This window comes from Cutaneotrichosporon cavernicola (genome assembly GCF_030864355.1).
Source record: "Cutaneotrichosporon cavernicola HIS019 DNA, chromosome: 1".
Classification (NCBI taxonomy): domain Eukaryota; kingdom Fungi; phylum Basidiomycota; class Tremellomycetes; order Trichosporonales; family Trichosporonaceae; genus Cutaneotrichosporon; species Cutaneotrichosporon cavernicola.
The window spans coordinates 2,419,120-2,432,897 of record NC_083393.1 but is presented as its reverse complement, the minus strand read 5'-3'; the positions used below and the strand labels follow the sequence as shown (position 1 = coordinate 2,432,897).

The window sequence follows — 13,778 nt, the reverse complement described above, 5'->3', positions numbered from 1 at the left end:
CGTCAAGTATTCTGGGACCTTGACTCTTTGAGGCCTGGCGAGTGGAACCATGCCTTTCTATCACCGGTACCAGCTTGGCCCATGGTGTCTCATGCTCCCACCCTCCTGTCCATTGTATCTCTTGCCCCCACCCTACTGTCACATGATGCTGTCGCTGGCATCAACCCGTGTCCACTTGTGCAGTGTACATGATCGTTTTGGTTGGTCAACTTACGGTGGGTCCCGCGGGGTTGACACAGAGCTTGTCTGCGTTCGCGTACTATCTGATCCATGATGCAATGGCGTTGTTTGAACATCGCCAGGGCGCGTGGGAGAAGGCCTTTCGGCCCGTTTACCAGGCTCTCCCGCTGACCACAGTAGGCAAATTCCCCGAAGGCGAGGTGCGCTAACCTTGGCTCAAGAGGCCCCAACATGGTGCCAACCACGTCGGCATTCCGCGATTCCCGTTCGAGCAGCCGGCGATTTCCAAGATAACGCGAGGCGAACGGGAATCTGAATCTCGGTTAATGGACGATTACGCTGAGGTGGGCTGTTCCGGCGAACTTGCCGACCAGGCCCAGGGACCCTGAGGCCTGACAACAGCGTTTCGAGCACGCTGCCCAACGTCGTCAAGGGGGTGGCAAGAGGTCACAAGTTGTCTCAAAAGACAAATACTGGCGGTAGTGGTGCCTCATGACATCCGGTTGTTCAGTCTGACATGGCTGCGGGTATTGGGTACTGTATTGATTCGGACTACCCATGCCCTCGACGTACCTCACTCCGGGTATCGATGACGGCCTTGTTTCTCAGGCTAGATTGGGTTGGGAAGAGGACATATAAGAGCTCGACGAGGCCCCGCTTTCATCCCCAGACTGGGGCTCACAACACTCACAACAACTGGCCCCGAAATGGTGTCCAAGTCGATCATCTTCTGCTTCGTCGCCGCGTTTGGCGGTTGGGTCTTTGGATAGTGAGTGGCTCCGAGAATACAGTTAAACACTAACAACAGTGACATCGGTTACATCTCGGGATGCCTGATCATGGACCCGTTTATCGAGAAGATGGGCGAGTTCAAGGACGGCGCGTGGGTGCTCGAGCCACAGCGATTGAGTATTATCACATCGCTTCTTTCGGCCGGTACGTTCTTCGGCGCCATCCTGCAGTCGTTCACGGCCGACCGCCTCGGACGGAAGTACAGCATCATGGCGTGGGGAGCCATCTTCACCGTCGGCACAATCATCCAGACGGCATCGTTCGGTTTCGTTCAACTCACAGTGGGCCGTTTCGTCGCTGGTCTCGGTGTCGGCGCTCTGTCCGCCATCGTGCCGCTGTACATTGGCGAAGCGGCACCCAAGAAGATCCGCGGCACCCTTCTCGTCCTGTACCAGGTCCAGATCGTCTCTGGTCTTTTCCTCGCTTACATTATCAACTTTGCCACGCACAAGATGACCAACGACGCGGCGTGGCGTATTCCCATCGGCCTCCAACTCGCATGGGGCTTCGTACTTATGATGGGCGCGGCGATCCTCCCCGAATCTCCCCGCCTTCTCCTCGGAAAAGGCCGTGAGGAAGACGCATACAAGGCGATTGCCAGCCTCAATGACTGTGAAGTGGACAGCGACAAGACGCGTGAAGTGGCCTTGGAACTAGAGGAGGCGATCGCGGTCGAAAATGCCGAAGGCAAGGCATCGTGGCTCGAATGTTTCTCAATCAAGAACCGCATGTTCCACCGCACCATGAACGGAATAATGATTCAGTTCCTACAACAGTTAAACGGCCAGAACTTTTATTACTACTACGTGCGTCTCAGTCCCAGAGGTCTTACTGATGTCCAGGCTCCGGTATTTTTCAAAAATGTCTCCGGGTCCCTCAACTCTTTCACCATCCAGCTCCTCCTCGGCGGCGTATCCTTCGCCATGGTCCTCCCAGCCATGTGGACCATCGAGCACATGGGCAGACGCTCCAGTTTACTCATTGGTGCAGCCTGTATGGCGGTTTGCGCGCTTGTGGCCGGTCTCGTCGGCCACTATTACACCGACACGCCTGGTGTTCCAGCCGACAAGCAGAAACTCGGCAGCAACGTCCTCGTCGCATTTGCCATTCTCCACGTCTCGTTTTTCAGCTGGTTCTGGGGCCCTACGCCGTGGGTCTTGCTGGGAGAAACATTCCCGCTTCGTGTTCGTCCCAAGGCAATTGCGCTCGGTGCCGCCTCGAACTGGTTCTGGAACTTTATGTAAGTGCTCATTTCCTTCGGCTCTCTGGGGTATTCAGAGCCATCACACTCTTTGGGGAAGAGACATCACACTCCCCCTAGCCCCGTTGCGATTCCTGACTGGCAGGCTCGGTTATTTCAGCCCTCTGATCGCCGACGACATCGGTCCTCTTATCCTCCTGATCTTCTTCGGCTGTCTCGTCGCTGCCCTGATCTACGTCTACTTCTTCATCCCCGAGACGCGTGGGATCACTCTCGAACAGGTCGACGAGCTGTACCGCTCCGGCACGCCCGCATGGCGCTCGACCACATGGAGGCCCTCGGAGCGGGCCGTTGTCACGCACGACGACAAGGCCGACCCCGAGCGTGCACACCAGGAGCACGTCGAGGCTGCGGCCGTGCTCTCCAAGCGTCCGTCGCGCGTGTAGACTAAAGTCGGTGTGGTGGCAACGCATACCACGTACATCTCAACTACTCTCACGAACCGTCGTTAGTAACAAATGCTCATCACACATTGTATATAGGTTTCGTTACTACTTCAAACGTATGGATCACCTTGCCACCTAGCTAAATTGGGACAACATCCACCTTCCGCCCGTCCCGAGCAAACCGACTATCGGTGGATTCTATCCGTCCACGACAGTTGGTGCATTGTTTTATGACGTTTCTTCTTTATGTCGTAAAATCCCCTTTGCTGGTCACCCTCCACTGCCACCTCCGCCACCACCACGTGGTCGAGTCAGTGACTGCAATTCTGAAACATCCAGGCACGCTAATGCTGCAACGGTCATGTTCCGATATCTCAAGTTGTCTGAGCATCTGATGATCTGATGAGCCGAGGGCTCCAGTTCCTTGGTAGACGAGCTGCTGAGGTAGAACTGCGAGAACATGATAGTGACTGGAATGGCAAGAAACACGGCTACACGACTACCCCATAGACAGTGTGTGGACCATGATCCTTGCTGTGTTGGTCAGCGAACGACCGAAGAGTACAGGCCATTGAGCTCGTGCAGCTCGCGCAGCTCGCGGAGCTTTGCGTCTTAGAGTAGGCGCAGTCTCCAGAGCCTCCTCGGCGCGGGTCACCCATCATTAGCTCTGTTTGATTCGGGATCAGCAGGCAATACGAGCTGCAGGAAGAAATGTCTACGTAAGTACCCACGACCTCAATGCTCAGCGGCCGAGGCCCAATAAAAAGCTGATCCAGTCCTCTTGATAAACGCCACGACCCTTCACACAAAACCCCTCGTTGTCGGCAGACATGCATACTGTACACTCGTCTCCTGCTCCAATGTGTCTCCTCCGGCGCATGCGGCGGCGCACTGCGCACGCTTATCCCTTCTTGACACGGCGGCCCACCTGGGCCTGGAAACCGGCCTTGATGGCGACGACCGACCGGCGCGAACCACAGCTCTCGCAAGTAAGGAAGTACAGACGGTTCTCCTTGCCGAGGAGCGTGTCGGGGGACCTGCAGATCTTGCAGGTGACGTATTCGACTGGGCGTTAGCTACTATCATGCGAGAAGAGCTAGCCAGAGTGGCCGGCCGCAGTTGTCGAGCTCGGACCAATCTGCCCCCTATTGGACTCACCAATGTACTTGCGCAACACGTTCTCGATCTGCTTCTGGTTGAAGCGACCACGAAGAATGAGACGCTGCGCAGCGTCCATCGAGCCCTGGGTACCCAACTCGGCGTACAGGAACATGAGGACGTGCTCTGGCTGACGGTGAAGACGGCGGCAGATGTCGACAAAGTTGGCAAACGACGTCTTCTTCGTTCCCTCGCGGGTGACCTGAGGAGGGACGATGGTGAACCGGCGCTTCTCGCCAGCGAGCTCGGGGTTGTTGACGTGCAGGAGGGTGTAGAAGCGCTGGAGCAGCTCGGGGTAGGTGGCGTTACGGTTCTCCGCAACCCAGGGGTCGACACCACCGTCAGCCGATGCCGAGAGGTCGACAGTGTCCTCCTCGACAGCCTTCTCGGCGTCAAGCTCGTCAAGCTAGAGTCAGTACTGTCCAGAAGAGGGAAAGGGCCAGCGTCAGGGCGGCCGGGGCCATTCGCCACGGTCCTCTGCCTTCCTCGCAGTTGCCACCCACCTCAGCAGCAAAGTCGGCAGCAGGCTTTTTCTTCTTCTTCTTGACAATGGGAACGTCGGTGGCATCGGCCGCGGGCGACTCGGTGCCCTCGAGGTCGAGAGGAATGTCCTTCTTCTTCTTCTTCTTCTTCTTCAGGTCGGCGAACATGTCCCCCGCGTCCTCTGCGGGCTTGTCCTCGGCCACAGGCTCGGCCGACTCGGTGCTGGTTGCAGCGGCCTCAGCGGCGGGCGCAGCGGGGGCAGCGATCTCGTCGAGGTCGAGGGCCATGACCTTCTTCTTCTTCTTCTTCATGCCTGCGAAGGCATCAACGACTGGGTCCGCCACTGGGCGTTAGTCATAGATCATAGAACAACGAGTGCGCATGCGATGGGATTCGTGAGCCCATGCGATGCTTACTGATTGGTAGCGGTTTCGGGGGGAGGGGAGAGTGTGTGAGAAGCGAGGGCGTGTGTGATGAGTCAGCCGGATATGTGGCCGTTTTGTTTTGTGTTGTGGAGAGTGTAGTTGATGATGAGGAAGGTGTCCCAGTCGATGAGGACAGCTCTTCTGATTAACGTACAAGCGTGTGGGTCAAGCTGCACACGCGGAGGCCTAACGAAATCCATGACTCGATTTGATTCCGTCGACTCTGAGAGTCATCAAACAGAGTGCCACAGGGACAGAGTGAGCGGGGCTAGTCGGCGTTTTAACCCTAGGGTGGGTTGAGCTCTGTATGGTGGATCGGGAGTGAACGGGGGTGGAGGCTCCTGGTTGGGGGGAAACGCTACGGTGAGGATCCCTACCTGGGGAGCCACAGGTTGGTGGGCCTTGGGCGGAAGGAAGGTCTCTGCTTGAGCCAGGGTGAGAGCTCCGTCCGCCCGGCCGCGGTTGCTCGCTGCCAACTCGTTGCTCCTCGACATCTCACTCCACTCCCTCACCACTCCTCCCCCCCTTTCATCCTCCCCAAAATGTTCACCCGCGGCGCCCGTCCGGCCCTCACCGTCGCCCGCTCTGCTACCCAGCAGCAGCAGGCCGGCATGGCCACTCTTAAGGAGATTGACCAGCGGTGCGTTTCTGCCGTTTCCTCGTCGATTCGCCGAAGTCGCCCTGCCGCCCTCCCACTCCCCTCAGCGCCCCCGAACTCGGCCACACTTGCGCGAACCACCAGGGCGGCGGACGCGAACACGACCATGTATGTAGAACAGTGCTGACCCCAGCCTCAAGTCGGTCAGGAACATCGAGAAGATCACCAAGGTTCGTCAAAGACCCCAGTGCTCGCTAACGAGCAGTCGATGAAGGTCGTCGCCTCGACCAAGCTCACCCGTGCCGAGCGCTCCATGAAGGAGGCCAAGAAGTACGGTGCCGCCAACAACGGTGCGTCGCGTTTGCATTGAGAAGGGGAGGCATAGGGTCGCAGGATTGTGATGGAGCGAGGGCAGGGATTGCCGAGGGTGAAAGTCGACACAGGGAGGGTCAAGAACATGCGCATGTGACGAGGGCAGCTACAGCGGCTAGCGTATGCGTTCGCGCGTTGTTTGCGCCCGTCCGTGGTCCCCCGTGGTCCCCAACGCGGCCCGCGCTGGTGCATTAAGAAGGACAGGGAAGACCGGAGGGAGGAACGCATCTCTGAGAACACGACTAACAAGCAGAGCTCTTCGACCACGCCAAGGCCGACGAGGCGGCCGAGGGTGACAAGCGCATCCTCTACCTTCCCATGTCTTCGGACGGTGGTCTCTGCGGCGGTATTCACTCGACCATCTCGCGTGCGACCAAGAAGGCCGTCTCGGAGCAGGACGGTGACATCGCCATTGTTGGTGACAAGCCCAAGTCCCAGCTTGCGCGTGTCTTCGCCGACAAGATCAAGATCTCGTTCTCGGGTGTCGGCAAGGATGTGCCCACCTTTGCCGAGGCCTCTGCCATCGCCGACGAGCTCATCAAGAACACCGGCGAGTGGGACGAGATCCGCATCATCTCGAACGCCTACATCTCGGCGCTTTCGTACGAGGCCAAGGAGACCATTGTCGTCGCCGCCGAGGCCCTCCGCCAGTCGACCGGCTTCCAGCAGTACGAGATGGAGGAGGACGTCTCCAAGGACCTTGCCGAGTTCTCCCTCGCCAACGCCATCTACGCCAAGCTCGTTGAGGGCCACGCCGCCGAGATTTCGGCCCGTCGCACTGCCATGGAGAACGCCTCGAACAACGCCCAGGACATGATGTCGTCGCTCCAGCTCCAGTACAACCGTGGTCGCCAGGCCGTCATTACCACCGAGCTCATCGACATTATCACCGGTGCTTCGGCTCTTTAAGCAAAACGCGTTAGCGGATATGATGCATAAGTAAAAGGGCTGCGCGAGTTGTGCAGTGTGCTAGTGTGTGTTATAGTGTGCGGAGGTTTCCACAGGCCGAGATCTGAAGGAGGTAGCTGTCGGTCGGCGCGCTGTCATGTCGAAGAGGGGCGTGACGTGATAATGAGGTCTCGAACTCTATCGTGCTCAAGGCTGTGGCATGCCGGCCGTAGCATAGCATAAAGCATCTTGATTTCTTGTTCGTCAGTGTCTGTACATCCGTGAGCACGGGATTGTGTATCAGAGAATCGCTACAGCCACCCAGAGGCCAGAGGCACGGACATGACCACCGGCACATGACGAAACACACATGACACTGACAGATATTCAGTCTCCACCATCGATGCATCCTCCCTTGGTCACTACCACCATCTCCTCTACCTCAAGCTAATGGGCATCCACCCTTCCCTCGCCTCAATCTTTTCCGCGCACGGCCTAGAGCCATCGGGTTCGGGACCCGTCTTCCGCACTGCAAATGGAGAGTACTACGGCAAGGTGGCGCGCAGCCGCCGCGCCGCGGACCAAATGCGGGGCGAAGCTGCCTCCCTAGCAGCGATGCTACGGACCGCGCCGCCGGGCTTGGTTCCCAGGGTGTTGGGATACGTTGACGCTGATGTCGGGGCGCTGGTGACGGAGTACGCGGACGGAAGGGGAGGCAGAGGGGGACGGCAGGCGGCTTTGGGTCGAGCGTTGGCTGAGATGCACTGTCCACCTCCTTCAGAGGCAGGAGCCGGAGGAGGAGAGGCGGTGGCCCAAAACGCCCTCGACAAGATCACGGCCTATACTGGCAAGTTCGGATTCCCTGTGCCGACACACTGCGGAGTAACAGAGCAGGACAATACCTGGACTGAGAGCTGGGAAGAGTTCTTCCGCGATCGGCGGCTTGGTGATCTCGTACGCCGTATTGGCGAAGCGCGAGTGAACAAGGCGTGGGGCAGATGTAAGGAGCGGTGAGTGCATTCATCTAGTTGAATCGCCATGACTGACACCAGCGCCGTCCCACTCCTCCTTGGCAACATTACACCGCCACCCGTGCCAGTGCCGCTACATGGCGACCTCTGGCCGGGCAATGTGGCGGGAGCGACAATCTACGATCCGGCCGGGTATTATGGGCACGGCGAGGCGGATCTGGGCATGACCCGGATGTTTGGGGGTGAGTTCTGGAGCTAAGGTAGTCGACGATGGGCTGATTGTAGGTTTCTCCCAAGCATTCTACGACGCGTACCACTCTATCCATCCCCAGAGTCAACCACACTACGACCAGCGGATCAGGCTGTACGAGCTTTATCACCATCTCAACGTATGTCCTTGTCTGAACAGGCTGACACCAGCACGCGCTCATGTTCGGGGGCGGATATACCGGCGGTGCAGTGCGGATTATGGACGAGCTCGCAGACTGGGCCGAGGGCGTGAGGTCCTAAAGAGTCGTAGATGGCGAGAGGCATGGCAGGTTGGCCCATGAGCCCATGAGCCCATGAGCTCATGATCCAGCCCACGCCCGCCCTCGTGATGTAGCATAGACTAGAGCTCAGTTAGACTAGAGGCTAGAGGCTAGAGACCAGAGGGAAGAATTATGTTCAACCACCGACAGAGGCTGCATTGACCGGCGGGCGCCGTCGTCGGTGATCGATCGGTCAAAGCAACAACCAGGCACGACTGACCTCCAGGTCGCGATAGCCGGGAGTTGGGGACTCACACCCTTTCTCTCCATCTCTTCATCTTACTCCCCATCTCGCTTTCTCCATCTCTTCCTGTCTTTCGGTATCATGGCCACGACAAAGCCGCGCAAGGCGCGTGGTGAGTTGTTTTGCTGATTCTTTACATGTCGCCCATCCCCGAGGCCTCCTCGGTCTTGTTCTCGCACCCCGCTAACACACACCAGCCCAATCACCCCTCCTCAAATCCTACCTCCTCGCATTCAACGCCCTCTCCGCCCTCCTCTGGGCCCGTCTCCTCTTCCTGACTCTCTGGTTCATCGCTACTCCACGCACGACAAGCGCTCACCGTATCATCTTTGGCCAGACTGCGACCGGACAACAGCCGTGGGCTTCTGTTGCCGCACTCGCAGACCACCTGAGTGGCGGGTACGACTTTCACGGTTTGGGCGAGGCGACAAAGTGGACCCAGACGTTGGCCGTGCTCGAAGTCGTGCATGCCGCGCTTGGGTGGGTCCGCTCGCCGGTCGGGACCGTTGCGAGCCAGGTCGCCAGCCGTCTCTGGGCTGTGTGGGGGGTTGTGGAGCCTGTGCCGTCTGTGAGTCTTTGTGGGAGGGGTGGGGGCGTTGGAGATCAGAGGCAGAGGCAGAGAGCAGAGGTCCAGAATATCTTGCGCCCATGAGCGATGGCCGAACCCTCTCCCTCCGTATGCTGCGCCACTCCACCACACGCTGCGTCCTCAGAGTCCTGGGCTCGGCGCTGATCCCAGGCCCGCACCAATCCCCTCTTCGCGACCATGCTCTTCGCATGGAGCGTGACTGAGGTGATCCGGTACACGTTCTACTTCCTCGCCCTTCTCAACATCGACCTCTACGCCCTCAACTGGTGCCGGTACACCTTCTTCCTGGTGCTGTACCCACTCGGCGCGGGATCCGAGGCCTTCCTCTCGTTCTCGACGCTCCCGCCTCTCCGCACGCTGCCTTACGTCCCCAAGGTCCTCGGTGCCATGCACAACATGCTGCACTCAATGCCGGCGCATTTCAGCCGCGCACTCATGAAGACCAACCCCGGGCGCTCGCTGTTGTGGTCGGTCGCCCGGGCGCGGGCAGCCAAGAGCGCCGGAGCGGTGTGGGCGCCCATCCAGATTGCGCGGCTTGTGCTGTTCGTCATTTGGTGGCCTGGTGAGTGGAAGATAGGGGATTGGGAGCTGGTTGGGCGAGGGTGTGAGGGCGGGGCGTGAGAGGCTGCGCATGATACCGGGTCAGCGCCTGCGCCTGCGACACGCTGTGCATCAGCGTAATGCCCCTCTCCAGAATGCTGGACTCGGGTTGGCAGTGATGCTGCACGAGCGGCCAGGTAGAGCTGGAGGAGCGCCATGATCCTGCCGTGTTAAGATCTCCTCTGACACCAGGTCTCTACGTCCTCTACACCTACATGCTCAAGCAGCGGCGCAAGTTCTTCGCCAAGGGCAAGACTGTCGGCGGCGTCAACAAGGCCAACTAGGTCGACCGGCCCTGCGCTCACTGCGCCGCGGCCAGTGAGGCACAGACCAGTGGCCGATGTTATCGCCACATGACCCATGTGCTGTAGCTCGTCAACTGAACGATACATGCGACTAAGCAATACACTTTCTGATATCGCGGCGGGTCTGCGATGTACACAGCCATGCAGCCCCGCTTTTGCACTGCCTGACTACTCACACTCCTTTTTTACCTCGGGCTCCTCCTTGATCGCGCTCATCTCGCGCTCCTTGTAGAGCAGGGCGTCGCGTGCAGCCCAGTCGTGCTGTGCGCAGGCTTCGGCCCAAAGCTCCCGGACGTGGGACCGGGTAGGGCGGGAGTAGAAATCGATGTGGTTGTTGCGCATCGTGTACAAAGGACGATTGGTGTCGCTCTCGTGGTCCATGGATGCCAATGCGAACAAGGCACTTGCGAGTGTGAGGCCGCGCTCGCCGGCACAACCAAATGGCTTGGACACGAACATGGTGGTTGACTTGGCAAGGTACGTGATCATCGCAGTCTCGCCATTGAAGATGATCGCCCAGCGGATGCCGTAATGGTGCAAACCCTGCCAGGCAAGGAGAGCGAGTAGCGACGCTTCCCACGTCATGCCTTCTGGATACGCAACTTGATCTTTACACACTGTAATCTCGAAGCCCGGGTACTTGATGTCGAGCACCCAGTCCAGCGGTACATTCCTTACAGCGGAACAGTAGAGCGTGTCAAAGTCGAACGCCGTTGCCTCCATCCGCCAGGTCATCATCGCCACGGGCCTGCTGGGCTTGTCGTCGGGGGAGCTCCACGCGAACCAGTCGTGCCAGCGGTGTTCGGCCTCAGCCCGGGGTGGGATCTCCCACGCGCACTGGTGGCGTGGCTCCCAGCCGGGGCGAAACGTGTCGCGTTCTCCGACGAGGTTGTTAACCGCCTGCCCCAGGTAGTAGCGCCACATCTCAGCTGTCTCGATGTCGTCCTTGAAGCGAGAACCCGCGAGCTTCACCATGTGGCTCTCGGCGCGCATCCAGCTGTCAATTGAGCTTGCGTACTGTTCGGCAGCCTTCGCGTCGGTCTCGTTGCTTCCCTCGGGTGAGTGCATGCGCCGAATCTTGGGGATACCGCGCACTGCATCGAGTTGGCGGAGTAAGAGTGGCGCCAGCCCCGAATGGTGTTGAATTTGCAGTTTCTTGCCATTCAACTGTGCGAATGAGGCAACCGCATCTGGGCCATAGAGGCCGCAGATCCGAGAGGGCCGCGTGAGAGGGGGGAGAGCGAACCCCGTGAGGCACTCCACTTTAGTGCGGGGCCGGCGACGCTCGAGCTCGATGGGTGCCTTGGACGGTGACGGTTCAGGGGTCGGGTCCGGTGAAGGATGGGAGCTGTTGGCAGGGCTGGAGTTGGGAGTGTTGCCACGGGACCGGACATTGCGCACGTACTCTTTGACAGTGCTTCCAATCTGGGCCAGGCTGGTCGGGCGGGAGAGCTGTCGAGGTTCACGGGTCAAGGGCACGTCGGGGAGGCTGGTCTTCGTGTCGACGTCTTCCCAGAACCCGCCGAAGCCGGGAAGTGGGGAGACGGGGCTCGCCGTTTGGAAGCGCGTTTCGAACCCGGGTGGCGGTGAGATGGGGTTTACCGTCCGCGGGCGAGGCTGGGGCCCGATGCTATCACGGGAGCCAGTTGATATCCCGAATGAGTCTAACTGGTTCGCGTCCTGCCCGGTGGACGGCTCAGACCCGGTTGTCATCGTCTTCTAGTCCGCCTTACTGCTGCCAGGGAAGGTGTCCGTGAGGGAAGGTGCGGTGGGTGTTACGTAGCGCAGATGGAGCTGTTGTCTACAGGGCTTGTGGACTATGTAGAGAGCTGTAGAGCGATGTCTCTGAGGCACATCAGCGGTCGAAGTGACGCTACTCACTGGAGTCGGGGGCACACAGCCACTGGGAAGGGAAGGAAGTGGCGACCGAGGTGAGAGATAGGTGACACGGCGACGAAGCTAGGCCCGGTGTGGGCAGGCTCGTGTGAGGCAGTCGCGTCGATGGGAGGCAGCAGCAAGCTTGTATCAAGAATGTGGGTTACAGCTCCAGAGATGGTGCCAGAGAGGGTGAAGGGATGTGAGGGTGATGGAGAAGATGTGAGTATATGAAGATGAGGGAATGTCCAGTTGTGCGTGAACGCAAGGGAGGTGCGAGGGAAGGTGGGTTGAGGTGAGTTGAGGTTGGTTGACTGGTCGCGTTAGAGTATTGTCTTCACAACCATAAACACTCAAGTCAGACACGTCGCTTGCTATCGCTGGTGGCGAATGAGTTAGTGCTCTCAAGACAAGGGCCAGAGATGTCTCGTGCTCCAGGCTGATACAAGATACAAATTGCCAGTTTGCCAGATGGCCAGAGTGTGAGTCAAGAGACAATTCAATTACCTGACATTTTTGCGTCTGAATCAGTAGTGTGGCTGTATCCCAGCGTGTGCAGTCAAAGGCATGAGAGCATCGTTACCTTTCCCTCCCCAGATTCGGTTCGAAGCAATTAGTGATTATGCACAAGCTATATAAACACAATCCTCTACCTCTACGCCTCGTGTGGAGGCTCTGGCACCTTTGTCGCAAGCTTGTCCGCCTCGGCCTGCGCCTTGCGATCGAGCTCGTCCAACTCTCCTGCACTCCCTCCAAAGCGCTTCGGCACCCCCTTGTCCCCCATCTCGCTCGCCACGGTCTCCTCATAGCTCACGACCACAAACTTGCGGGCGGTCTCAGCATTCACAAACACGCGCACGGCGGCAAATACCCAGCTCATGAGGACGGGTACGCCGACGAAGAACTTGCGCGCTAGCGTCTCGGGGTAGTGCGCGGCCATGACTTCAATGGCCTTCTTACTGGCCGTCTTGACACGGCTGTCAAGGCGCAGGAACGACACGCCAGTGTACACGTGGACTTGGAGGAGGCGGTGGGGGTCGGGACCCGCGCCAACATCGGGGATGCCCTTGGTGGTGTGGGCCAGGTCCAAGTGCGACATTGCGCGCTCCATCAGCCCGATGCGCCAACGCATGAATCTGATGTGAGCGAAGGGGGCAGGTGTGCGGGGGTGCGGGTCGAAGAAAAGTAAACGGAGGGGATGCTCACTTGTCAAGATCACCGAACGTCTCACCGAGGTTCTTGATCGAGCCATACAGGTTCCAAGTAACGACTTCACCTGACGAGAGGTGGGTGACGTATCCGAGCCCGTCAAAGCCCTCAAACGTCTCCTCCCAGATCGGCTTGGCGCCATCGAGCCCAAACTCACGCCGCCACGTCAGCGTGCTCTCCAGTGCAGCTGCGGCAGCGTCTAGGTCGCCAGCGACGGAGCGCAGCCACTTCTGCAGGATGAGCATTGTGGAAAATGTCGGCGTCGTGGGGTTTAGGGTTACACCCCAGATCAGCCTGTGTCTCGAGGCTTCGACGATGGCGGGCAGGCGCTTGTGGAACTTGATCAGAGGGTGGGAGGGCTTGAGCGTGCCCCAGCCCTCGATAGTGATTTCGGGGCCTTCCGGCTCAGCATCGGGCGGGGAGGACGTCGCGTCTGCTGAGGCGGCAGCGGCTTCGGCGGCCGAAGGAGGGTTGACGACCTCGAGGGCTGAGAGGGCTGGACCGGTGTCGGTAGCACCTGCCGTGGTCCAAGTTGCTTGCCCGTTGGTGCTGGCGATGGGTGAAGGTTCGAGAGGGGATGCCATTGGAATGTGATGAGAGATGGTAAAGTTGTAGATGGAGACGTAGATGGAGACGTAGATGGAGACGTAGATGGAGACGTAGATGGAGACGTAGATGGAGACGTAGATGGAGACGTAGATGGAGACGTAGATGGAGACGTAGATGGAGACGTAGATGAAAACACGTTGGTGGCGTCTTGGCAGGCCATGTAGTTTATCAGATACGCACCGGACTTGCCCTTTCTCACTGTTTCATATGGCGTCATGGCGCCAGCTGTCAGCCAGGAACAAAACACGCAGTGGCCCATGGCCCACGAATGCCATCGGCCATGAGAACAGACCATCTGTCATC

At 58.9% G+C, this 13,778-nt stretch overlaps 7 protein-coding genes across 7 annotated transcripts; 4 read left to right on the top strand and 3 right to left on the bottom strand.

Annotated features, from left to right (window-relative positions):
- Positions 1-887: 887 nt before the first annotated feature.
- Positions 888-2,619, top strand: CcaverHIS019_0109100 (uncharacterized protein; the record flags this gene model as incomplete). The annotated part of the gene is made up of 3 exons (XM_060604221.1): positions 888-949; positions 989-2,212; positions 2,319-2,619. The coding sequence occupies 3 exons, from the start codon at positions 888-890 to the stop codon at positions 2,617-2,619; spliced, it is 1,587 nt and encodes a 528-aa protein (XP_060453458.1).
- Positions 2,620-3,520: 901 nt separating this feature from the next.
- On the bottom strand, positions 3,521-4,885 carry SUI3 (uncharacterized protein; the record flags this gene model as incomplete). The annotated part of the gene is made up of 5 exons (XM_060604219.1): positions 3,521-3,684; positions 3,778-4,183; positions 4,281-4,603; positions 4,677-4,826; positions 4,864-4,885. 5 exons carry the CDS (start codon positions 4,883-4,885, stop codon positions 3,521-3,523), a joined length of 1,065 nt encoding a protein of 354 aa, XP_060453457.1.
- A 342-nt stretch (positions 4,886-5,227) lies between these two features.
- Positions 5,228-6,564, top strand: ATP3 (uncharacterized protein; the record flags this gene model as incomplete). The annotated part of the gene is made up of 4 exons (XM_060604218.1): positions 5,228-5,325; positions 5,477-5,513; positions 5,549-5,633; positions 5,909-6,564. The coding sequence occupies 4 exons, from the start codon at positions 5,228-5,230 to the stop codon at positions 6,562-6,564; spliced, it is 876 nt and encodes a 291-aa protein (XP_060453456.1).
- Positions 6,565-6,993: 429 nt separating this feature from the next.
- CcaverHIS019_0109070 (uncharacterized protein) lies at positions 6,994-8,024 on the top strand (the record flags this gene model as incomplete). The annotated part of the gene is made up of 4 exons (XM_060604217.1): positions 6,994-7,553; positions 7,596-7,756; positions 7,800-7,903; positions 7,935-8,024. The coding sequence occupies 4 exons, from the start codon at positions 6,994-6,996 to the stop codon at positions 8,022-8,024; spliced, it is 915 nt and encodes a 304-aa protein (XP_060453455.1).
- A 345-nt stretch (positions 8,025-8,369) lies between these two features.
- On the top strand, positions 8,370-9,761 carry CcaverHIS019_0109060 (uncharacterized protein; the record flags this gene model as incomplete). The annotated part of the gene is made up of 4 exons (XM_060604216.1): positions 8,370-8,400; positions 8,486-8,856; positions 9,028-9,439; positions 9,670-9,761. The coding sequence occupies 4 exons, from the start codon at positions 8,370-8,372 to the stop codon at positions 9,759-9,761; spliced, it is 906 nt and encodes a 301-aa protein (XP_060453454.1).
- A 189-nt stretch (positions 9,762-9,950) lies between these two features.
- On the bottom strand, positions 9,951-11,495 carry CcaverHIS019_0109050 (uncharacterized protein; the record flags this gene model as incomplete). Its single annotated transcript, XM_060604215.1, has 1 exon — positions 9,951-11,495. One exon carries the CDS (start codon positions 11,493-11,495, stop codon positions 9,951-9,953), a length of 1,545 nt encoding a protein of 514 aa, XP_060453453.1.
- An 817-nt stretch (positions 11,496-12,312) lies between these two features.
- SFH5 (uncharacterized protein) lies at positions 12,313-13,450 on the bottom strand (the record flags this gene model as incomplete). Its single annotated transcript, XM_060604214.1, has 2 exons — positions 12,313-12,793; positions 12,864-13,450. The coding sequence occupies 2 exons, from the start codon at positions 13,448-13,450 to the stop codon at positions 12,313-12,315; spliced, it is 1,068 nt and encodes a 355-aa protein (XP_060453452.1).
- Between the last annotated feature and the right edge of the window lie 328 nt (positions 13,451-13,778).